The sequence below is a fragment of the Equus quagga genome, chromosome 8 (genome assembly GCF_021613505.1).
Source record: "Equus quagga isolate Etosha38 chromosome 8, UCLA_HA_Equagga_1.0, whole genome shotgun sequence".
Lineage (NCBI taxonomy): Eukaryota > Metazoa > Chordata > Mammalia > Perissodactyla > Equidae > Equus > Equus quagga.
The window spans coordinates 126,588,658-126,614,120 of NC_060274.1; the positions used below are offsets into that span (position 1 = coordinate 126,588,658).

The window sequence follows — 25,463 nt, forward strand, 5'->3', positions numbered from 1 at the left end:
CTGGCACCAGCCAAGGGCTGGAAGAGCACCCCCTTCAGGTAATGAGAGGAGTTACTGGGGCCGCTCCAGAGCTTGAGAGCCCGCAGCCATTAAGCTCCTCCTGACAAACACTCCAGCTGCTCTCGAGGGCAGGGCTGGGCTGACTCCTGTGTATGGGGCTAGGTGGCTACTGCTCTGGCCTTTCAACTCCAGACGTCAGAGAGGAGGCCCTCCTCCACTCATGCAGAAATGGGAGCTCCAAAGCAGGGGTAATGCATCTGCGCTGTCACCTAGACAGGCTGAAGAGCTGGTTCCTTGTTCCCCGGCCTCTTTCATGGCCCTCCCCACACGACTGACACTGGGGGGGCCATCAGGCCACAGCCCCTCGCTTTCATCCACGAGAAGAGGCAGGCCCAGGCCAGCTGTGAGGCCCCTGGTTCCTGGAATCCCTCCTCCCTCTGAGACTCAGTTTGCAGAACAAAAGACATATTCCAGAGCACTTTTAACGATGTGTATTTCGGGACAATTTGCCAAAATAACGACAATCTGCAGCTCAGCAGCTTTTTGAAGAAACGTCCCTGTTTTTTGTCAGCAGGAAACGCTTGTCTTCCGGGGACCTCGGGCGGTCGAGGCTGTGGGGCTGGACACCCTGAGAGCCGGGAGGGTCCCAGTGGGCCGGTGAGCAGGCCTGAGACAGGGTCGCTCTGGGGGTTCTCTGGCTGAAGAGGTTGGGGATGCAGAGGGGCGGGGTCGCAGCCTGGGCCGCCCCTCCCGCTCCGGCCATCCGGGCGGGCAGGGCGTGCTCCCTCCGGAGTCTGCCCGTCCGTCGGTGGGGTCAGGCCGGCTGCAGGGGCGCGGCGGCGGCGCAGCCCACCTTGTTGCTGAAGAGGCGCGAGAGGCTGCGCTTGGGGGCGGCGGGGCGCGGCGGGGCGCGCGGGAGCCCGCGCACGTCCCAGAGGCGCAGCGCGCCGTCGTGCGAGGCCGTGTAGAGCACCTGGCCGTGCACCTGCGGCGCGGAGCGGGGGCCGCGCTGCAGGGGACGCCGAGCTCTCCCCCGCCCCCAGCGCGTCACAGCAGCTGTCCCCAGTCCCAGGATTGGTACGCACAAGCCCTGCTCTGCCTCCAGCGGTCGCAGGCCCCGGGCATCGGCGTGAACATCCACTCCCTAGGCGTCTCACCCCAGAGACCTCGGGCTCGGGGAGGAGGCCCCGCCCCGCCCCTCCCCTCGAGGCAGACGGGCTCGCGCTCGCACACCCGACAAGCTCCCAGGGGCCCAGCGGACAGGCGGGAGCGCTTACCTGGATGCAGTTGATGATGAAGGCGTGCCCGCGGAACACCCTCTGTAGCGCTCCGGACTGGGCGTCGAAGGCGCGCGCGCGGGCGTCCCCGCTGCCTGTGAACACTGTGGACACACGGCGCCACTGGGCCTCCAGACCAGAGCCCTCTACCTTCTCCAGGACACCACAGGCCGGCGGGCACGGAGGGGCAAGGTGGAAGAGTGACCTGGGACGCCTCCGAGGCGGTCAACTCGCCTCACTGGGGCGTCATAAGGCTCAAATGGGAAATGGCAGGAGCCCCTTGAAAGGAGGGCGGCGGCACCCTCATTGTCTTACTACATTCTCGTGAGCTCAGGGTGACGAGTACAGGCGGCCCTGCGTAGCCGCAGCTGAGCTTTCACTGGGCTTCAGGGCTGCCTGCCCTGCCCTTCCAGGTGCTTCCATCCCTCCTGAGTACCGCCTGGGCCCAGGTTCCCACTCTCAGGCCGTATGGTATAAGCCTTTGAAGCTTGGCTTCTCTGCCGGTGTTTCTGGCAGCTCTGAAGCCGCTTTGGGGGGGGGGGGGGGGGGGTGATCCCTTCCCCCACCATCTTAGCAGCCTAGGGGGCAAGGGCCAACCAGAAACCCAGTCCTCCCAGCCCTCAGTAATGAACTTGGCCCTCCAAACAAAACCAGAGCCCCTGGGGCTCTGGGGCTCATCAGGCGCCCTGCCCAACCTCTCACAGCAGCAGGGCCCCAGATTCTGCCTCCCTTGGGCTTCTTCCTACTTTATAACTTAGTCCACGAGTTCTCAAACTCCAGTGTGCACACAACCACCAGGAGGGTTGTTCAGACACACAGTGCTGGGCCCACCTGAATTTCTGTGGAGGAGTCCGGGCTGGAGCCTGAGAACTGCCATTTCTAGTCAGTTCCAGGCAATGCTGGAGCCACTGCTCAGGGGCCACACTGAGAACACTGACCAGGGCCCTCCCTTGTGCACTTATGGTCTTGGCAGGTTTTCCCCGAAACCAGCCCTGACACTAGGGTTTGCATGCAAACAGTTACTTGGTTCGGCATTCCAGGAAGTGGGGAGAGAGACAGGAAGGAAGGACACCCATACAGGACATTGTTAGGCGGTGACTGCTGGGGGCCCTTGGGAGAAAGTGCAGACCACATCTTAGAGTTGTCAGAACCGGGAAGAAGGACACAGAGCTATTTATCAATCGACTCCCCTTAACCACTGGTTGAGGGCCTCTCTTATGGGTGTCAACTCCCAGCCCTCCTTTGACCTGCCCCTCCCAGGAAAAGGCCCTCGGGCAGGGGATCTCAGCTGCTGCAGCAAGAAGCACTCCTGAGCAGGGGACCCACAACATCTGCCACACCCACCCAGCAGCCTGAGCAGGAACAGCTGACACCCTCTGGGGCACCCTAGCCTCGGGGGATCTACTACTTATCCCCTTTCCTGCATCACCTGCCTACTCCCAGCCGGTCTGCAGAGCTACAGGTGAATGCGGCCCAGGAGAGGAAGTGTCATGTCAGGCCTCTTCAGCACCTTTCCTGCCTTCCCCTCACCAACTCTGTGTGGCTGCTGGGCATCTCGTGGGTGGGAAGCAGATCAGGAGTTAAGTTGGATCATCCTGTGGCCCTTGGCAAAGACCAAGAACCCAGTTCCTTACTAGCGGGCAGCAGGTAGGGTCTGTGGGATTCGCTGCAGTGGCAGGTTCCATCCCGGCTGCTGCCAAGGGGAGGCAGCCGAGGCAACATTCTTCTTTCTAGAGGTCTGCAACTTGGGAGCAGAGCCGTAATCACACTTACAGGTTTGGACACAGGAAGAAGGAAAAAATAACTTTCCTGTGTCAGACGCCTAAATCCCAAGGGCGTCTCAGGCTCTACTTTCAGAGATGCACACTCTCCCTTCATCTAACACCTGTGCCGTGAAGCCAACCTGGATTTCCCACTGCGACGACTCTGCCCCTCGTCTGCTCCCCCGCTCTAGCACTACAGATGACTCTCCGGCTCAGTTCCGGGTGGAGCCAGCTTCCTGCTGCTGTCAGGGTGTGTGTGTATGTGTGTGAAAGAGAGAGAGAGAGAGAACAGGGGGGAAGGGAGGGCTGATGGCAAAACAACATTGAGGATCATCCTGGGAAAGACGTTCAGGGCCCTGGGAGCCCCAGTGCCATGGAGGGGTGGCGAGGTTGGGGGGTTTGCTTCCCCGGAACAGTGTCTGTCTTCTGGGAGTCTCTAGGGTGTAAACATGTGGCAGACCAGCTGGACAGAGCCAGCGAAGCCCAGATGTGAGACAATTTGAGACCTGTGGGACAGCTTCTTGCCTCCCCAATAAATCATTCTGCTCTTCTTTCTTTCTAAAATAATCCTGATTAATCCTGGCTGCAATGTCCCCAGGTAAGAGATTGTATTATTATCTCTTGCAGGCAGTAGTCAGATGTATGCAGAAGTCTTTGGGTAGGGCTTCCAGGAAAGATCTTTAAAAGGCCTACTTAGCTAGGACATGCGTCCTTTTGCCCTTCCCTCCTCTTCTTCCTGCCTGCCTAAAAGATGCTATGATGGCTGGAGCTCTAGCAGCTTTCCTGAACCATGAGGCCCCGTTAAAGATAGAAGATATCTGCTGAGGATGATGGAGCAAAGTGATGGAAGGAAGCTGGGAGCCTGATAACTTTGTGGAGCCATCCATTCCAGCCTAGACTGCCAGTCTCTGAAATTCTTCTACCTGAGAGAAAAATAAACCACTCTCTCATTTAAACTACTGTTATCTGGGTTTTTTTCCTCCTATCTGTAGTCAAACCTAATGCCAGGTGAAGCCAAATCCACGTGGACTTCAAGTCTGGATGGAGTAAGTGACATCACTGTCTTACTTTGAGAACTAGAATGTGGCCCTGAGACATGCTCTTGACCTTAGGACCAGTGAACATTCAGGTCACTGCACATTCTTATGGGGCCAAGGTGGGGAGGAGCCCTCACACCCTTATTTGCCCTTCTTTGTAAATAACTGGAGGAACGTGTGCATGAAGGAGGCACAGCCACTGCCCCTGGGCCCTGACCTGCTGGGATGGCAGCGAGGCTCAAGGAGGGACTGGTCGAGTAAGAAGTAGAAAAGCAGAGCGGCCCTTTGCGGGGAGGATTTGGTGGGGGGCGAGGAGTGAAGGGGACAGGCAGCGACGGCGGGGCAGGGCAGGGTGGGGAGGGCCAGGAGCAGGGTCACTTACAGGTGCCCGCATGGTACTTGAGGGCGCTCACGCTGTGTCTGTGGGCCGCAAACGTGCGCACGCGCTCCCCGGTGTCTGCCAGCCAGCACTTGACCGTCCTGTCGGCGCTGCCCGAGTACACGTGCCGGTTCGCGAGCTGGGGGGCGGGGAGAGGGTCGGCACCAGACGTGGGTACGGCCGCAACCGGGCAGCTGGGCAGCTCCCCAAACCTCTCTGTGTGACGGGGAGGGGCATGGGCGGGGCTCAGGGGAGAAGCGGTGGATGAGCCCAACACGTCCCCCTGCGGCCCCCCACCCCCCAGCCCCCGCTGCCCATCCCTTCTCCGCAGGGCAGCGTGGGGTCAGGCAGAGCCGGCTGGACTGTCACCATGCTCTTGGCCAAGTCAGACTCTGCTCCTCAGCTACTTCACCTGTAGTTAAGGATCAGGCCAGCCACTTCCTCAGGGGAGACAGATCCCACCCGATGGCGTTCAGCACCACAGGAGCAAGGACCCCGGGGGCTGGCCGGATGGTGCTCAGCACCACAGAAACAAAGACCCCCGGGGCTGGCCAGCACTGACATCATTGCTGTCAGGTGTCTTTGGCAGCGCCCTACTCAAGAGGAGCTTGGCGGCCGGGAAGGCAACCGTGAATCCACCTACAGCCACCGCGAGACTGCACCAGTTGGTCCCTCGTGTTGTCCCGCCTGAAAAAAGGGCTTCCAGGGCAGGGCTTTCATGCTAGACTTCTGCTTGTGGAAGGGCAGAAAGAAGAAAGTTCTAGAAGTAAGCTGACTGGCTGTGGTATGTGTGAGGGCCCATCATGGGGTCCTGCGCCTGCCCCTGGGCTGCCCTGGTAGGGAGGGAGGAGGGCCCTGGGGACAGGCTCCCCTACTTCCCGCTCACCCAGCCAGCTGGAGGGGCGTTCACACCCTGCTGGGTGTCACAGGAGGTAAGGATAGGGCCCGGGGGAGAGAGAAGGGATTTGGGGGGCACCCCTCACAGGAGCGTCCCCGCCAAGATGGACAGTGTACTAGCCCGAGGGAAGAGCAAAGACTATTAGAGTAATTCCGCCAATTTCCCTAGAGAAACACCCTGCAGCCACGACAGCTCCCAGCCAGCACCTCTGGCTGGTGGAGGAGAAGACGAGAACCACAGGCCAGGCGGGGTGCGGTCCTCAGCTGCAGTTAGCTGGCTGATGACACAGGGCCTCCCTCTCTGCAGGGCCCGGGAAGACAAGGGCAGACTAGAAGCCTCAGAGAGAGCCATCTGTGACACTGCTGGGCCCCGGGGCCGCTGGAGGCTTAGAAAAGATGAGGCCCTTCTCCCAGGGGCAGCAGGTGGTGGGCCTAGAACCAGTCCAGGCTGTCCATCAGCATCCTTAATGCCCTCCTAGCTCAAGTACACACCTGCCCATCACAGTCACACTCTGAGCCACTTCCCACTGCAGTTCCTGTGGCTGACTCACTTTCCCCATAATATTTACCAGTTTAAATCCAAGAACAGGGCTACAATTAGCCCAGCTCATCTTTCCACCCCAGCCACAGCACAGGCCGAACTTGGCCTTGAGCTAATCCCTCTGGCAGAGGGGTGCAATCTTGAGGAACAGGTGCAGCCTCCTTGAGGCAGAGGCTGGGGGTGGTCTCCTGGGGATGGAGTGGGAGCCAGGCACGCCTGCCACCTCTCAGGCTCTGCCCTAATGTCCCACCAGGTTTATGACCAGCCCAGCCAGCAGGGCCTGGCTTCTGGCCTCTCTCGTTGGCAGTCCACTCCCCTGGGACAGGGACGCGTGTGACATCCACACACCTGAGGGGCTCCAGCAGGGTCCAGACCTCACTCAGTCCTCTCACCATCTGCACCACCCTCCAGGAGCTTGGTCCCCGGACATCGACGAGGGCAGGGGCAGAAAAGCCAGCAGGGCTTCCCAAGCCTGCTCCGCACTCCCCTACTCCACTCTCAGCCTTCCCAGCCCCTCCAGCCCAGTGCCCGGATGTGGCCTGGCTTCTCCAGGCTCACCTGTGTCCTCACACCTTCCTCCCCAGGTTTCTGACAAGTCCTGTTCTGCCCAGAAAGCTCTCCCACACTGATCCCCCCTCACGCTTCATGAGCAAGCCACCCCCCGGGTCTGCTCCTCATGCTGCCCCCAGCACTGTGTCTGCATCCTGCCCGCCAGGCTGACCGCTGTTGGCCCCAGTGTCTCCTGGCCGTGCCCCACCGTCATTCCTGGAGGCAGCCCCAGGCGTCCAGTGACCACGATTCCAAACCACCCGTTGAGAAGCGTGGACCTGTAACAAGGGGAGCGGGTGTGTGCGAGGCCAAGACCCCACTCCGGGGGCCACCCAAGCCACGCGGTCCCACAGCCCCGCCTCCACGCCGAGCATCCATGGTCGCCTCCTGCTCCCCCCGCGGCATGTCCTGGTGACGCAGGGCATGTCACACTGTGTTTAAAAAGTGAACAAGCAGCACACTTTCGAAGTACAAGCCCTGAGCCCGGAGGCTGAGGCACCGCTCCAAGCATGCTGTCCTTGGCCGGCTGAGGCCTCTGTTCGCTTTGGCCTGTTTCCTGGAGGGACGCCCATGGGGAGCAGCAGGGCGGCCAGGGAGGCCAGGGGAGGCCCAAGGCAGATGGGGAAAGCAGGACAGACCCCAACGGGAGCACATCACAAAGGCCAGTCCTGCAGGACGCCCTGCAGTCAAGGCAGCTCTGAGGGGACGGGGCTCCTGGGCCAGCTCCCTGCAGCGTGACCCATCCAGGCGCACGCCGGATAAGGCGGGCGGCCTGACTGTGCTGCCGAGGCCCCTGGGATGCGGGTCTCTCCCCTGTTCAGCTCAGCTCACGGCAGCCCATGCACCAGGGCAGGGAGGAGAAGCAGCTGGGCTGGGCTGTGAGCAGGGCTGGGCGCTGGACATTCTGGCTCCTGAGCCCAACTGTGGCAAGAGGCTCCCCCACTCCGGCATGGCACGGCCGGTCACACCCTTACACGCCGCTGGTTACAGGCACAGGCTACATGTTCGGTCCTGGGTTCAAATCCTGTCTCTGCCCCTTACCAGCTGTAACACTTTGGGCAAGCTGCTTACCCTCTCTGAGCCCCCATCTTCTCAAGTACAAAATGAAAAAAATCATCTCCCTAGAAGTGGCCATGAGGATAAATGCGATAATGCACACAGCCTGGTCCAACATGGGAGCTAGTACCTCCCCCTAAAATGCAACAGCAATCTCTGCCCCCCGCCCCTCGGGGTCTGGCAGGACAGTGCTTTTGCAGGAAAAGAATGGTGCCCCCCGACGACGCCGCAGAGAACAAGCGCTCCCCGCTGCCCTCGGGCTGCCCCCAGACCTGGCAGCTCCTCCCCTTCTCTCTGGCTGTATTCAAAATGTTTATTTCTTTAAAAAGATATGAAGTCAATATGACACAATGCTGATATCTCATTTCACAAGTGGGTACATAGCTGTCTGTTTTACTGTTTGCGTTAAAATGTTTCAGAACTAAAATTTTCTCTTTCTTCACAAGGAGCAGCCAGTTGAGCCCCGACCTTGGGAGCTCCTCTCAAGAGAGGGGAGGGAGCAGCCCCCTCGGTGGTCAGTGGGCTTGACTTTGAGTTTCTTACTTGGAAGCTGGACCACCCTTTTCAGAGGAGGCCTGTGCACTCCTGGCTCTGCCCCGACCTGGCTCCTGGAACCCTCTGGGGTTGGCGTGTTCAACCCTGGATACACGTCCCATAATGAACGGGAAAGGCAGAGGCCCCTCAGGGCTTGGCTGATTTCTCAGGCCTCGTCTCTGCTCCTACAAGGCCCAGAGTGGGCCGCATGCCTGCAAGGAGGCGGGGGAATGCTTCAGTGGGGACCTCATCCATGTGGGGCCGACAGGTTCAGAAGCAAGGCATAAGAGGCTGTGTAACTCTGTACAGTTTCCTCGTTTCTTCCCCGACCTCTGAAAAGGCAGCCCACAAATTTATCTCAACACACGGTGGGCCTGACCCGTCCAGCACGAACAGTGGAAATACCACAGCTCCACGGAACAGGCTCCCCTCAGGAGCGAGTCGATACCCCACACTCATCCTAACAGGAAAGTGCACCTCTCAATCTGCAAGCACGAGTGCTTCCTCAGCAAAACAACACCAGGAGCCAGGCTGCTGGGCTCCCAAAACCATCCAGGGGGTCCAGGATGCTCCTGGGGTCCCCAACACCCGGGAACCCTGCCCGTCTGCAGTACGTCTGGCAAGGCGCCGTGCTGGGAGGGGTGGGAGTTCTGTGTGGTCCCTTAGAAGACATCATCTCCATGTCGCAGGTGCATGGCCCTGGGTGTGACACGCAGGAGAAGGGACAGAGAACGGGAACTGACGTGAACCCGAGGGTCGCCTCCTATTTGGAGAAGGTGAAGGAGATGGGTGCCTCGACTCCGCGGCTGCGCTTCCCACTCAGACTGGAGATGACAGCAAGGCTGCAGTGAGGGACCCACACAGCAAGGGTCTCAGAGGCTGGGCCGAGAGACTGTCAGGTGGCCCTGAAAGGTCCTGAGTGCCAGGGTGAGGCGGGGAGCAGTCCCGCTCACAGAGGCAGATCAGGAGAGGCGGGCAAGGCGCCTTTGCAGCCCCGCGACAGGGAGAGGAGGGAATCCTGAAAGCAGGCGACACCAACGCAGAGACACCCGTGCATCGACGCACGGGCATTTCCCAAGTCACCGTACAACCAGACTTCACACAGGGGAAGCGACAGGAAACAAGACACGGAGACTCGTTTATCTAGTGTCCGAACCACAGGAAGTGTTCCCCAGCACTCCCTAGGGCCGTGGCATGCAAGGCAGGGTCACATACACCACCTGCCGGGCATTGTGCAGGTCCGCTGTGGAACTGCTTCTCTGGAAGGTGCCAGGCGTCCACTGTGGCGATGGTGACCCTGGCGCTCTGTCAGGCAGGACCCTACCCCCAACGGCTCTCGAAAATGGGGGCTTCTCTACCTCAATTCCACCTCGGGGTGAAGCGGGCTGTGAATTAATACCTAACTAACTAACCAACGAACCAAATAACTGGACGTTCACTGAATCACGCGCTGGCTGTGCGAGCGCGAGGCTGCCTTTGTGCCAGGCCCTCAGACACTGTCAGGACCGGCCTCCACGAAGGCGCCCAGTTCCTCCGACGGGAAGCGCTCTCCCTGCTCCCAGCTCCGACCCCAGGGGCCTCCACACACTCCACTGTGCCCGTCTGCACCTGGCCCCACGCCACCACCCAGCAAGGCCCTCTCCCCATGTACCCCCCACACCCTTCACTCCCTAACTGGGACCTAGCCTGGTTTGTGCTTACGGGAGCAAGACTGACTCCACCCTTGGAGCACCCCACCCTGGAGCACCCAACCCTGGGAGTTAGCCTTGCCCTGTGGTCCTGCAGTCTCCTGAGCACTCTGCAGAGTGCCAAGCCCCCACCAGCACTTTACTCCCCCATCACTCATTCACTTCCCGTTGCTGTGCCAGGCACTGGGCTCCATGGCCTGGGGCTGACCTAGCAGAGGAGACAGACTCGCTCTTGGCTGGTACCAGAAGCTCTGAGCCAGCTGGCTGCCCAGAGACTCGCTCCACCCTTCTTCACTGACCCCAAGCCTGTCCTGCCATGCTGTACCCAGGACACCATCCCCACTGCTCCCTGCACATCTCTGCCCATCATGCACAATGCTGCTTCCCAGGTACCTGCTGGGGTCCTCTCTCTGCCCTCCAGCCACTTCAAACCCTGGAAATTAGAAACCATATGACGGACTTCCAACTAGGTCCCCTACCCCATCATAATGTCCTCAAGCAGGATCTGAGTTAGAAAAATGCCAATTATACATCCGAAAAAGCATGGCAGGGACCCAGCTGCTCTGTGGTTCACCAGGGGTCAGAGGTCATTCCGCCCAGGGAAAATAGAGCCCTTCCTTACTCCATTGTTCCCAGGGTCCCAGGGCTGCCCTTGACCCCCAGAACCCAAAACAGGCCTCCTGGTCTCGCTCTCCAGGGGACCACTGTACTCGGCTTCCTGTTGGCTCGAGCCCACCCCCAGTGCTTCATTTGTGGCTTCTCAGGTGCCACCCAGGGCTGCACCCCAACCCGCCCATGTCAGGCGTGGAAACTGGCCTGGGGAAAGGAAGAAGCTGGCCAAACCCCGGCCAGGAACCCGCAGATCCCAATACCTAGACAGAGGGAGGGACCGTATCCAGCAGACACTGCCAGCCAAGCATGGGCAGCACAGCGCTGAGATGCAAAACAGCAGCAACGGCACAGGCTAACGGGCGTGAGCACACGCCAGGCAGCAGGCCCCACGCCTGTCTGCTGTTAATTCACTAAATCCTCGCAACCACCCAGGGGCGGGCACAGCTTCACCTCTGCAATCCCTAATCCAAACTTTGAGGCCGCACGTGTTTCAGCATCTTGTGGATTTTAGGAACACACTCATGTTTCCGCAGCACAGGGAGGCATACTCCCAGGACGTGGGATGAACTGAATCACAGCAAGCCTCGTATGTGTTCAGGTCAGGCTTTGCTGCCAAATAAGTTTCAGTGCCAAGCCTAAGAAAAAAACTCTTCATGTTTTGCAACTCTCGGATTTAGGAATTATGGACTAGGGGTTGTGGGTAGACATAACCTCACTTTACACGTAAGGAAACCGAAATTCATACACTGACAACAGCCCTAACCCTGGTATCTGTGAATGTGACCATATTAGAAGACAAGGTCTCTAAAAAGGTAATTAAGTTAAAATGAGGTCATTAGGGTGGAACCTAATCCAGTATGACTGGTGTCCTCAGAAGAGGAAATCTGGATGCAGAGGGAAGAGCATATGAGGACAGAGGGAGAAGACAGCTGTCTACCAGCCATTGAAAGAAGCCTCAGGAGAAACCAACCCTGCCCACACCTTAGTCTTGGACTTCCAGCCTCCAGACCTGTGAGACAACCCGTCTCTGTGGTTGCAGCCCCCGTGCCTGTGGTCCTTTGTTACACAGCCTGAGCTGACTAGTACACTGGTGTAGGGCAGCAGCTCAGAGATGACCCCGGGGCTTCCCTAGCAAAAAGGCAGGGGCCGGGCAGTTCTCACCTCCAGACAGATGACAGAGCCCTGGTGCTCCTGGAATACCCGCAGCTGCTCCCCACTCAGGATGTCCCAGGCTCGGATGGTGGCATCAGTGCTGCCGGTGAAGGCCGTGTGGCTGGGCGTGTCCAGCACCAGGCAGAGCACAGCGCCTGTGTGGCCCCGCAGCGTCTGGTGGCAGCAGCCACTGGCCACCTGCCACACCTTGGCCGTGCCATCTGTGCTGCCCGTCACCAGGAGCCCCCCAGCCACGGCCTCCTCTGCACAGGGAGCCCCAGGGAGGTCCCAGGGAGCAGAGTAGGCTAGAGTCAGCACACAGTTGCGGTGGCCCCGGAACTCCCGGGACACCTGCCCCTTGTCCACACTCCAGGCACGAGCTGTCCGGTCATAGGAGCTGCTGAAGAGCTGGTTGTTGGCGACCAGGATTCTGGTGGCAAGAGGGGAAAGGTCAGGGTCAGCCCATACAGTGTTGCCCTGCAGACTATCACAGGATCCCTTTGGCTGGGGTCTCATGTGTTCAATGAGCCCAGGTGATGGGAAGCACAAACTGTTCCCAGGGAACGGGAGATATGAATCTGAGAAAACCACAGGGCTGGGGAATCCAAGCCCTTTGAATCAAGGGTGACAGTGGGGGTACCAAGAGAGACCCCCTGGAAATGTCAGGGACCCCAGAGAGAGCCTCAGCCTCTGGGCTTCCACCACCCACAGAATGAAGCCCAGACTCAAGGCGTCCTCGGTCACTGCCATCCACACCTCCACCCGCCCCTGTGTGCACAGCTGCCCAGGCCATAGATCAGCTGCCTCAACGCAGCAGCTGGAAGAGGCTCCCCTCTCTCCACTCGTGAGTGGAGAGCCAGCCACACTCACCTTGCGTCCAGTTCAAGGCACTCATTCCTGAACAGCACCCAGAATTGCCCCCAGTCACCCTCCTGTCTGAACCCCTCCACATGCTGGGCCCGTGGTCCACTCGGACCCTCGCCTCAGCAAGGACCAAGGCTCCAATGCTCCCACCCAACACCTCGCCCGGAGCAGCTACTCCACAGCTACGGAAGCAGGGGCAAAGGGAGGAGGGAGAGAGGGGAGGGGAACAGGCAGGGAGACGGACCCTCCCGCTTTGCCCAGAACTGAAAGGTTTCTGTGGACGCAGGACTTGCAGTTTGAAAACTGGGCAAAACGAGACACGCTGCCACCCCAGGGTCAGGTCAGACTCAAGAGACTGGGCAGGGCACTTCCTACTGTTCAGCCTTGGAGGAGCTGGCCAGCCCTTGCTGTCGCTCTCACAACACTGGTCCCAGGATCATGCCCATGGGTGACCTCCCTAAAGGTGGGGCCCACGGGAGGCACAGTCAGATAAATCACCGTGCAGCTGGGGTGGGCATCTGCTGTCAGCTCACACAGCAGAACCTTAACTGGGCTGAGGTCTGTTGGCGACACTCCAGCTCCAGGTCACAGCCCCGGGCAGAGAGGTTCTGTCCACACCATGGGGAAGGAGAGGCCTCCCCAAGAGTAAATAATCATGATTCTTACCATTTTGATAAATAAGAACTTCTCCCCAGAAAACACACATTTGTCTTTAGTATAGAACTTTGCATGTAACTTCAAAGGGTCTGTTAATACACCCTTGTGAAGAAGCCCTGAGCCCCAGGAGACCACCAAGGGCACAAAGGGAGCTGGAATGGGGGCATGTCATTGGTGTGGGGACAGAGGGATCAGGAACCCCCATCTCAGTGTCAGAGGCACCTCGTGCTCCCTCTTTGAAAAGGTCTGGCCTGCGAGGCTGACGTGGATGGGAGGAGAGACAGCCGCTCACAAAAACAGACCTTCCGCCTGCACACGGCCCTCGCCTCTCTCAGGGCGGGCCCTGCTTCCCACAGGTAACTAAGGAAACAGACAGCACTAAACACGACCACGCCATTCCTGATGGGCTTCTTCCCTAACACCCACAGGCATGGTTTTCACGACACGCGCATTTCTAAAGGAAAGGACGACCTGACGCCACGTGGCAGGGGTAGGTGATGTTCTGGGGGTATGAGTCCTGCCAGGTGTGGCCTGGCATGAGAAGGCAGGGACACGAGGCCTGGTTGGCACCCCAAGAAGTTCACACACCTGGCCCAGCTCTGAAAATACGGGAAAAAGTGAAGTCCATGTCCTCATCTCAGGGATATCACACATTTGTGAGCAGTTACTTAATAATGCAAATATCCACCCAGAGCTGTGGGTTTGGAATAGCTGACTGCTCAAAAGTCATGTGTGCTTGCATATGTGTGTGAACATGTGTGTGTGTATACGTATTTGTGTGTGAGAGCGTGTGTGTGTGTGAATGTGTTTGTACACATATGTGTGAACATGTGTGCATGTTGTGTGTGCACTTGGGAGAGAGTCTAAACCCGGCACAGCATTCTTTCTAGCCTTAATTGTCCAGATTTCCTGGTGAGGAGCAGCAGACAGTTCCCAGTTCAACCTGAGGGCAAGGTGGTCACCTGAGATGGGGCTGTCCCCTGGAGCCACTCATGGCTGCACAAAAGGAGACTCCCCCACGCACACACTTCTCCTCAATCACAAACGTCTGTCTCAAGAAAGAGTGCTGGGAAGAGGCAAGCAGGAGCTGCGGGGCCGAGGCCTGGTTCTAGCCCCTTCTCTCCCACCTCCGTTAGCGTGGCCCTGGTCTCGCAGGTCTCCAGGCCTCACCTGCTCTGGCTAAGGGGGGCGGGGGTGCCAGGGAGATAAAAGCTCAGCTGCTGGAAGGTGGGGGTGGGGCCGGAGCTCCACTGGGGTCCCTACCCGGGTCCCTCCAGACTTGCTTCTCCACTCAGAACACCCTGAATCAACACAACGATGTCTGCTGGTCTACGTCTATCTTGCTACTCAGGGATGTTACCTAGCTCCTGCCCTGCTGGTGCATCATCCCGACTGCAGGCCACCGGTACCGCGAGCAGTTAATGATCGGCCTGGCCCACCCCTTCCCGCCACGGTGCGCTGGACCACGAGCCCAGTGGGTTCCGCCCCAACCCAGGCATGCGCAAAGCTGGCCAAGTGCCCACCCCGACACAGGCATGCGCAAAGCTGGCCAAGTGCGCGCCCCGACCCAGGCATGCGCAAAGCTGGACAACTGCCCACCCCGACAGGCATGCGCAAAGCTGGCCAAGTGCGCGCCCCGACCCACGCATGCGCAAAGCCCACGCCGGCCGCGTCCCTCTGGCCAACGCCCTTCCCTCTCCATCCGTCCTAGCCCAGCCCAGCCTTCTGACCCCCTCCAAACGGCCGCCTGCGCTGGGCCCCTTCTTTACTTGGTTAACATCCCAGGCAGGTGCCCCTCCAGGTCATTGCGGCCACGAGGGCCCAAGGTCGGGTGCCCAGACTCCTGCTTATACGGGGCATTCCCTCAGGAGTTTGAGAGGCCACCACAAGTTACATAAATAGTGTCAAATTGATCTGGTCAGCAAAGGAATTTCCATGGCTCAGCTCAGACCCAAATTCAATAAGGAAAGGAAAAATTCAAACCTCCTCGAGAGGCAGGGGGGTGAAATATTTTCAACAGCAACATAGAAAGGACAGGTTTAAAAATACCCTCGACTCCATCTGCAAAACCTCCATTTTGCTCCTCCTCCAAGCCCTGCCACCATCCGGTACCAATTAAGTCATTTCCTCTGGAATTTGTTCCCATCAGTAGGAGCTGTGGCCTCCAATGCCTTTCCCTGTGCCTAGCAGGGGGCAGTTGTGCTGCCAGGGCCCCCTGGTAGGTGGGGGGGCATCCAGGCACAAGTCAGTGTGTCAGTGGTGCTTCCCTGCCCCCACCTCCACCTCCCAAACCCCCGCACCTGCAGCCCTGGGCAGTTAACAGCAGTCCCGCCTGGGGCCACGTGTCTCCTGGGCCCTCCATTGCTATGGCTCCTGATGACTTCTCCATGCATCCACATGTGGACTTCCCCAGAGAAGCGAAGTTCCTCCAGGGCAGGGGCCCCACGGTCTACATCTCTGCCCCCCAGGCCACACTGACCTGTTCACAATGGATGTGTGTCCTTGGAACACCTGCAGGCACTGCCCCGTCAGCACATCCCACTTCCTGATGGTGCAGTCAGCGCTGCACGTGAAGGCGGCTTCATCCTCCAGCTGGCAGAAGGTCACGTAGCTTTTGTGTCCTGCAGGCGAGGGGAGACGTGAGCATGCCAGGGCATGCCAGCCATTGTTTTTTTTTCTGGGAAGAATGTTTGAGATGGGGGAGGGGGGTGAGGGAAGAAAGCAGAGGGCAGGGAGTGTTTGAGGTGAGTCCTTTGGACATGATGATTTTACTCTGGGACAGAGTCTCAGGAACCATGGGGTGCCGAGAGCAATTCAGGGGGCACTCAGTCTGCCCCTGAATCCTTTTGCTCCCTCATCTTCCAGTCTCTTCTTCCTCCCTCCTCTGCTGCCCTCCGCCTTCTTCAATGTCTCCTTTTTAGTCTTCAAACTTGTAAGCTATTTGTATTCACTCAAGTCATTCAACAAACCCAGTGCTATGGTGACAAGAAGTATAGAGGCCAAGGGTGTGGTCTTTGGAGCCAGAAGGTCTGGGCCAGCATCCTGATGCTGCTACTGACTGTGGAAGGCAAGCCACTTCACCTGCCCCGGGCCTCGATTTCCTCACCTGAGATGGGGGAGTAAGGATGCCTATGTCATGGGGCTGTTGTGCAGACTGAGTAAATGCCAGGTGCTATCTGTTCTTCTTACATTTGGGGAGAGACACTGTGGCAGGCAGAATAATGCCCCAAAGATATCAGGTCCTAATTCCTGGAACCAAGAAGTGTTACCTCACTTGGAAAAAGACACATTTGCAGATGTAATTAAATTAAGGATCTTGAGATGGGGAGATTATCCTGGATTCTCAGGATGGGCCCTAAACGCAATCACAAATGTTCTTTTAAGGAGGCTGAGGGAGATCTGAGGAGGCAGAGAGAGATTTGAAGGTGCTGGCCCTGAAGACTGGAGTGATGCGGCCACAAGCCAAGGAGCCCTGGCAGCCACTTGCAGCTGACAGAGGCAACCAGATTCTTCCCTACAGGTTTCAGAGGGAGCACAGCCCTACTGACACCTCGATAGCGGCCTAGTGACACTGATTTTGGACTTCTGGCCTCCAGAACTGTGCAAGAATAAACTCTTCTTGTTTTATGGCATCCACTGTGATCACTGGTCACAGCAGCCACAGGAAATGAACACAGATCAGAGATGATTAAGACATGTTCCCTGCCTTCAAAGAGAGCAGCCAGCCCAGCAGGAGAGACAGTCAGCTGAGCGTGACATGCACTGGGACAGAGTGTGCCAGGGGTCAACAGAGCAGAAGCCTGGATGTTGCAGAGCAGGAAGGGTCCACAGGTACCCGTGGGGCGAGGATGGGAGAAGAGCATTCTGGGACAGCAGAGGGCACTCACCAAAAAAGGAGGAGCCCCAAGGCCAGAATTCAGGTGTGTGGCAGAAATGGTGGATGTGGCAGAGACGCCGTGAGCGTGGCGGTCTAGGATGGCGGGAGGCCACACAGAGTCTGGGCTCGCGGCCGAGCGCACCTGATCATCCCTCTTACCAGTGCGCCTGTCAGATCTCACCCAGCCCGGGGATCAGTGTTCATGTCTGGGGCATTAATAAGCAGCCCTGTGCAGGGGCCGGCCCCAAAGCCAAGTGCTTAAGTTCCCGCACTCCACTTCTGCAGCCCGGGGTTCACAGGTTTGGATCCTGGGCGCAGCCCTACACACTGCTCATCAAGCCATGCTGTGGTGGCATCCACACAGAGGAACTAGAATGACGTACAGCTAGGATATGCAACGATGTACTGGGGTTTGGGGGAGAAAAAAAAAAGGAAGATTGGCAACAGATGTTAGTTCAGGGCCAATCTTCCTCACACACACACACAAAAAAAGCAGCCCTGGGAGCTCTGGTGAGATCACAGTAGGGCCTGGCCTCTGGGCAAGATCTTTCACCTCAGATAACAACTTTTAACAGCACACAGAAGCTGAGTATATTTGAGGGGAATTCAGGGACCAGAAAAATCGACAGAATCAAAGGCATGTTAGACCCAAAAGCCATTTCACAGATGAGCAGACTGTTGCACTCAAATACCCACAGCTTTGGGGGATGTTGTGTTACGTTAAGGTTTCAGTTGAACTTTGAACTCCGTCTAGATGTCTAGGGTCAGGGAGAATGGGGTTTAGAGTCTCCTGGGCAGTTTCAAGCTGAGCCACACTTTTTCAGCTCTAGGTTTAAGCTTAGTTACTCAGAAGAAGGCAACTTCCTGGGTTCTAAGAAACAGAATTTTTAAAAAAAATTAACAAAGAAATGTTTTCCACTCTTCTCGGACAGCATATACCAGCCTCTAGGAAAACGTCTCTCCGAATAAAGTAAACACTTAGAGACACTGCAGTTTATGTTTCCTTAAAATACACATCCATTTAAAAGTAGAGGGCAAAATGTGTTTGGCAAAACACAGCCCAGCTTTCTGCCAACCCCAAAGAGTTTATAAAGCATTTCAAGATTGTCAACAAACTTTCCCTGAGAGCATGTCTATCTGCTGTGGGGAAGGCTCAACCCCATCTGGGAAGGAACCACCTGGCTTCCTCAGCCGGAGCTGGCCCTGCGCGGGCATCGCGTCCTGCCATCCTGAGGATCTCTACGGGCCCGGCGTGGCTGGGCGCTAGGCGAGGCCAGGAGAGGCCACCTCAGGGGCGTCATCCCCATTCCACTTGCTTCCGTCCCATCTCAAGAGCATCCGACAGCAGAAAGGCAAAACGCCAAGCGTAAGTGCAAATTAAGCCAAGAAAAGCACTGGAAACCAAGGGTGGTTAGGAAACCCTGACACTTCCACTCGGTGCAACCATAGCCATTAAACCAGGGATGCTGAAGACCGTGAGATGTGGGACCGCAGTGATGACAAAAAAAAGGATACATAGATCAATGAGAATCAGTAACAATATAAATGTATATACACAAAGTCTTGAAGAAAAGGAGTGAAAATGAAAAGATGGCTTTTTCCATGTAAAATAACCTCCCCTCTGCAGCTGGGCCAAGCTGCCCCTCTGCCCTCTTGGGGGCGTGGCCCCAGCTGGCTGAGGCTCCCTGCAGCGGTCAAGGCTCTCCCGAGGACAGGCCCCTTCCTCTGCACACCAGACACCCACCCACATCTGAAAACCCACGCTGACTCGGAGCCCTGCCAGCAGAGGGGCCCTGGAGGCTGCAGAGCGCTGACCGTAATCCAGACCAGACAACAGGGCTCCACGGCCGCTGGGCCTGCAGGGTCACCCAGGGAGCAAAGGCCCCTGCCCCGACCCCGGGGATGGAGGAGGGAGGGCCCATCACGTCTCCAGGGACAACAGCGCCTCGACCACGAGCTTCGGAATTGCGCAGAATAAGCAAAAAAGCCAAAGTAAAAATAAATATTTTTGAAGGGATGAAGAATGCAGATAAGATGCAGTTATTATGTTCTAAAGAACACACTGAGGCTCAGAGGTTCCTGCCAAGGTAGTCGGCCCTCCCGCCTCCCTGCCCGCACACTCTCGGGCTGGCTGCAAGTTTAAAGTCAAAGGGCCCCCTCCCCATACAGGAGGCCTGCGGGGGCACAGATGGGCTGGAGTGGGCACCAGCCTCAGGGCGCCGGCCGAGCTGGAACATGCCTTGGACTCAGCATGCAAAGCGACGTCTCCTTTCCTTCTGCTGTCCCTAGCGAGTCTTCCCTCTGTCCCTCAGCTCTTCTCCAGCTCACTCTCTGCCGTTTCCCCTAGCCCCTGTGTCAAGATCACCACCACCCCTGTGGGCTCCGTGGTCCCCCCGCTGCCAGCAGGGTTCAGACAGTTGGGAGCCCAGCAGGAGCCTCGCATGACCTGCAGGAGCAGGTCCGGCTACACTGGCCGTGCCTGGTGCATCTCCCTGGAGGAAGCCCGTCTCTGGGCTGCAGTAACCACTCCCACTCTCCCTCCTTCAGGCCTGGGAGTGGCGAGAGTCTGGCTGGTACCGGCCACCAGCACTGTGGGTCCCCTATACTCTGCCCACATTTTGCAAGTGTCCTTTATTAAACTCTCCTTGAGTTACTCTTTTGAAGGCACCATTTTGTTTCCTTCTGGGACCCTGCCTGCTAGAGCTGCCTCGTGATGCGTTCTCTGAGCAAGCCAGAGTGGCAGCTCCCACTCCAGAGCATGGAGGGTGTGGCTGAAATGGACAAGGTCTGACAAAGCCACTTAAGACTCAGCCCCGGCCACCTGGCCCCAGGCTCCCTGCCAGGGCAGGTTGAGGCTTTTGTCACTGGTGCTGCCACAGGGCCTGTCCTTCCAGCCCAGCTTCTCTTGCCCCATGACCTTCACCAAACCACTCTCCTGCCTCCATCCCCATCCTCCTCAATCTGCCCCCACAGGGGAGACCACCCCCAGACAGTGGTCTCTGGAGAGCTGAAGAATGAATTACCAGTGTGGGCTTCCTTCAAATCCGTACTTAAAACAAACTGCATTTTGATGGAATTCTTCCTTGACGGGGACAAAGCTAATAATGATTTGTTTATGTCTGAGAGCCTTCCCTGAGCTCCCACAGGCCCTTTAAAATATGTATGAGATGATTAGCAACCCCACTTCTGGGTATAGACCCAAAAGAATTGAAAGCAGGGCCTGGAGAGAGATTTGCACACCCATGTTCATAGCAGCAGCATTCACGATAGTCAAGAAGGGGAAGCAACCCAAGTGTCCATCGGCAGATGAACAGATTAAAAAAATGCAGCATATCCCCACAATGGAATAGCATTCAGCCTTCAAAAAAAAGGTTTCTGACACACACTACAACATGGACAAACCTTGGGGACATTGTGCTAAGTGAAATGAGCTAGTCACAAAAAGATAAACACTGTATGATCCCACTTATACTAGGTACCTAGAATAGTCAGATTCGTAGAGGCAGAAAGGAGAACGGTGGCTGCCAGGGGCTGGGGGAGGGAGAATGGGGTTCTTGTTCATTGGGGACAGAGTTTCAGTTTTACAAGATGAAGAAGTCTGGAGATGGATGGTGGTGATGGCTGCACAACATTATGAATGTTTAATCTCTCTGAACTGTACACTTAAGAATGGTTAAGATGGTAAACTTTGTGTTTTTCATTACAATTAAAAACTGTCCAGTTCCAGGCCCACCTGGGCCAAGAGGTGAACCTGACTACCCCAGCCCACAGCTCCTGCTTATCTGGAGGTGGAGCGCACACAGCCCCTCCGCTGAGCACTCGTTCTCTCAGTCCAATCTGCAGACTCCCTGGGGCAGGCGCCGAGACTCCCGCATCTTCCAGTCCCACACAGGCAGCCAGCACAGTCCACCCAGCAGGCAGGGAGGGGGAAAGGGCTCCGGACCAGGAGGGAGGAGCGCAGCCTCCACCCAGGGCCTGCTCTGCCCGTGTAAATGCAGGAGGGTGGCTAGCCCTCCAGAGCCTCAGTTTCCTCATCTACAAAATGGGCATTTTAGGGTTGTGAGAAACAAACGAGGAAGAGCTTTAGAGCTGGCACGATATGGTGCCAACGAGATGCTGCTCCTCAACTCGGGCTTGTTGACGTTGGCATGAAGGACAAGACAACTAACGCAATGAGCCCAGAGCTGCTTATTAACTGGCTGAATCCCACCACAACCTCATAAGGCTAGGTTACTATTGTTATCACCCCAATTCACAGAAAAAGAAACTGAGGTATGGGGGCCAGCCCCGTGGCTGAGTGGTTAAGTTCACGCGCTCCGCTTCGGTGGCCCAGGGTTTCGCCCGCCAATCACAGACATGGCACTATTCATCAAGCCACGCTGAGGCGGCGTCCCACATGCCACAACTAGAAGGGCTCACAACTAAAAATATGCAACTATGTACCGGGGGGCTTTGGGGAAAAAAAGGAAAAATAAAATCTTAAAAAAGAAAAAAAGAAACTGAGGCACAAGAATTTAAGTAGCGGAATTCAAGCCCAAGCAGTCTGGCTCCAGGGCCCAGGATCTTGACCATTAATGGCCTCTCCCGCTCCCTGGTGGGGTCATGCCATTGGGCTGGTATCACCAGGCTTCCAATAAAGAGGAGTGTGCAGTTTGTCCACACAGAACCAAAAACCACCACTGGGGCTGGCCCCATGGCTTAATGGTTAAGTTCGCATGCTCTGCTTTGGCATCCCAGGGTTCACGGGTTCTGATCAGCCATGTGGCCTTGGGCAAGCACAGCTCCCTGCAGTGTCGTCCTGGTGAGAGCAGGAGCCACACAGTGAGTTAGAAGCCCTCTCGGCCCAAACTGCTGTGTGACCTTGGACAAGTTCTGTAACTGCACTGACCTGCTGTGTGACCTTGGACAAGTCCTTTAGCTGCACTGACCTGCTGTGTGACCTTGGACAAGTCCTGTAACTGCACTGACCTGCTGTGTGACCTTGGACAAGTCCTGTAGCTGCACTACGTGCCTTGGGGGATGTTGACACCACCACCTACCTCACAGGTACCTAGAAACACTTAAGATGCTCTGTGTGTTGGTAAATAAATCCCCATGCTCATCTATAAACCAGTGTCAAAGGGAGGCCGGCCCCGTGGCCGAGTGGTTAAGTTTGCACACTCTGCTTCAGCAGCCCAGGGTTTCACTGGTTCGGATCCTGGGCGCAGACATGGCACTGTTTGTCAAGCCTTGCTGAGGCAGCATCCCACATGCCACAACTAGGAGGACCCACAACTGAAAATACATAACTATGTACCAGGGGGCTTTGGGGAGAAAAAGGAAAAATAAAATCTTTAAAAAAAAACAAAACCAGTGTCAATTCTATCTAGCTCACAGTCCTGAGGATTAATAACATGACAAGTATTTCGAGGGCTATTTATAAAACAAAGGGTACTAAACAAATGTTAAGACATATTATTAATATTGAGCTGATAGAAAAAATCCTATAGGGTGGGGGAGCTGGCAAGACCCTGCTTTCCTTGGGGGCCACATGAGGACTGTCGCACATCCAAAATGACTCTTTTGCAAGTCACGTCTATTAGCGCGATTCCAGCATAAGGAAAGGTTACTTGTGTCCCCTCTGTCCTTGAAAATTTTTGAAGTGCCAACTGTTTTAACAGCAGAAACAATCCTAGTAGAAACAGGCAGCAGTTTTTTCAGTTCGATGGCTTTCCTGTTGAGTGGCCTGGCCCTCTAGGGCACCAGAGGATCAGGCACAGATTCACTAGGAAGCAGGTGTTGGTATCCTGAGGGGACAAGCAGCTGTGAGGACCACCAAAGTGGATGTGAAGGGCAGCTGCCAGGCAGAGCTGGGTGGGGATGGCGGGGCAGAGCTGGGCAGGAGGGTGGGCCCTGGAGGCTGGTCCCAGGCTCCAGAGCTGCCCTGCAGGCCGAGCCAGGGTGCTCACCAGGCCAGAGCCACCCTTGGAAAGGCTGGAGCTTAACTGGGGAGGAAACTCACCTGCAAACTGGGCTCCCACCATGGGCCCCAGCCCAGGGGCTCCCCAGGCCAGCTATGCATCAGATCCACCTGAAATGCCAATTCTAGAATTTCCTGTTAGAAATGCCAATTCTAGAGTCCTACCCCATGGGAAACCGGGTCCTGGAAATGCACATATCTGAAAGCCCTCCAGGCTCAGGTTTGGAAAGCAATACAAGTTAGATTCAAGATCCCTAGCAGATCTCAGATCTTCCAGCCCTGGCTGAGTGTCTGTCAGTGTGTGTGACTTTTTTTGCAGGGGGAGAGAATTAAACGTGTCAGTTTGTGGTCAACTCTCCGTTATCCACACCAACTTCCAATTAACTGGCAATCCAAAACGCATCCCTACCCGGCTTTGAAATATCTACCATAACTGCTTTTATCTAAAACCAATAGTGTCGGGATCGGCCAACACTGAAGCTAATCTGTACTCCCTGTGCCTACGAGAGCTGGAAGGCCTGGGGGAGGCCACCCAGGATTTGCTGATTACGTGGAAAAAGCAGACAGAGATAAATAACTGCACAGTGTTGAAAGCCCTGTGCTCCATCCAGGGGCTGTCCTGCTGCTCAGGCCACAGCAGGGGCAGAGCTGGAGGGACCTCAGTCCTGCAGTGCAGACACGTGACAGCGACCCGGGGTAAGAAATACACCCGCTTCTGACACGTAAGAATAGGGCTGCATTTGTAAAACTGCTTTATAAATACGCACGCACACCTACTACGTGTGCCTCCTGCTATTTCACAGTTTCCAAATCTGATAAATTGATGTAACAATCCCCTTTAGAGAAGCCTCAACCAATCTCATCCCCACACCCCTTCATTTTACAGGGGATGAAATGAAGCAGCAGAGAGCCGGGCTGGGTGGTCCGAGGTGGGAGGAGGGTTCAAATTTCAACTCTACCCCCCACGGGTTGTGTGACCCTGGGAAACTTACTTCCTGCCTCAGTTTCCCCGTCTGCACGAGTGGGATAACATTAGTGTGAGGACTGTACACGGTAGTGCTCAGCACGGCGGCACCCAACAAGCCCACTTAAAAAGCCCCCGTTGTTACCACAGTGGCCCAGAGAGAGGAAATGTCCGGCCAAAGGTCACACGGCCAGTGAGTGACAAGGGAAGGCGCTGCTTAGCTGAAGTGGTCTGAGTGCCATGTTTTTGTTCAAACGGTTGTAATGGAAATGATTTCATGCAGCTCGCTGACAAGTGATCTTCGCCTCGCCGTGGCGGATGCCCCTCGGCCCCCTGACCCCAATCGCAGCCCGCTCTGCACCCCGCCCCACGCGCTCGGCTGGTCGGAGGCCAGGCCGGGGGAGCGCTCTTCCATGAGTGCCCCGGGGGCGGCGGGGGCTGGAATTTTGGGGAGCAGTCTTCGGGCGGAAAAGCCGAAGTCTGAGGCAGGAGAGCGGGCGGAACAGAGGACAGAGCAGGAGGGTGGGGAGGGCGCGGCGCAGAGTGTCTACCTTGCAGGAGGGCGCAGCACTGGCCGTCCGCGGTGCTCCAGAGCCGGGCTGTGCCGTCCTCGCTGCCCGTCAGCAGGCGCTGTCCGTCCGGGCTCAGGCTGAGCCAGTTGATGCCCCCGCGGTGGTCGGCGCAGACCCTCAAGGCAGACCCTCCGCCCCCCATCCCGCCGGTCGAGCTGAGGACCAGGAAGAAGCTGCGCCCCGCTAGGGAGGGGTACCCCGGCATCCGCGCGGCTGCTCCCTGCGGCTGTGTCCCGCGGCCATCGCAGGGGGCCGGGACGCCAGGCGCCTGCAGGAACACGGGGCACGGCGGGGGTGAGGTGAGGGACCCTCGCTCCCGCGCTGCCTACCGGACCTCCCGGCCTACTGACCCAGCGGAGGCTGCGCTGCGGGGGGCGGCCCACTGGGGACCCCCTCCAATGGGGCAGCCCCACGGGCGCAGACTGCCCCCTTTCCCCGCGCCCCCTCGTAAGACCCGCACCCCACCTGTGCAGACCCGTCCCTCGGGGCTCGGGCGAGCCGGGCAGAGACGCGCTGGGAAGCCCGGGTCTCTTCGTGGGGCGCAGGCGGTGGGGAGAACCAGGGAAGGCGAGCGCCCCGCACCTCGCGCTCCGCGCGCTCCCCAGCCAGCGCTGCGCGCTCCGGGTTGTGGAGTGTCGAACAATACGGTCCCGCCTGGCTCCTCCTCAGAGACCACCCCTCAACCTGTCCCCTCCCACTTTTCCGGCCTGCGCTCCAGCCCCACCCAGCACTCCCGCAGCCACCTCCCCCCCCCCCCCGCCCCCTGTCCCTTGGGACCGACCTCGGCCAGCTGTCCCCGCGCCCGCCCCAGGGATGCGGAGGTCGGCTCCACGTGCGACCCTCCCAGCTGCCTCGGCTGCGCCTCTGAGCTCCAGCCCTCTGCCACCCCCGCGGGACCAAAGACCGGGACAAGGGAGGAGGAGGTGGACACAAGGGTCTGGGTGGGGGAGACGTGCAAGCCCGGGAACTCACTCCGGTCGGCGGCTGCGCGCCACCACCGGGCAAGTCTGCTCCTTCCAGGCTCCCAGACCTAAAGACCCTGCCAGAGGGGCTCTCGGGGGACTTGGAGGCAGTCCCCCTCGTCG

At 57.5% G+C, this 25,463-nt stretch overlaps 1 protein-coding gene across 2 annotated transcripts; it reads right to left on the reverse strand.

The window, feature by feature from the left end:
- Positions 1-670: 670 nt before the first annotated feature.
- Positions 671-25,111, reverse strand: WDR86 (WD repeat domain 86). 2 transcript variants are annotated; one of them, XM_046668843.1, is made up of 7 exons: positions 24,844-25,103; positions 24,358-24,646; positions 15,486-15,627; positions 11,495-11,915; positions 4,460-4,595; positions 1,278-1,381; positions 671-985 (listed from the first exon to the last, which is right to left on the reverse strand). In XM_046668843.1, the coding sequence occupies exons 2-7, from the start codon at positions 24,581-24,583 to the stop codon at positions 815-817; spliced, it is 1,200 nt and encodes a 399-aa protein (XP_046524799.1). In that variant the 5' UTR covers positions 24,584-24,646; positions 24,844-25,103; the 3' UTR covers positions 671-814. The 2 variants fall into 2 exon arrangements, with proteins under 2 accessions (XP_046524799.1, XP_046524800.1); XM_046668844.1 differs by lacking the exon at positions 671-985 and having other exon boundaries at positions 1,244-1,381; positions 4,460-4,672; positions 24,844-25,111.
- Between the last annotated feature and the right edge of the window lie 352 nt (positions 25,112-25,463).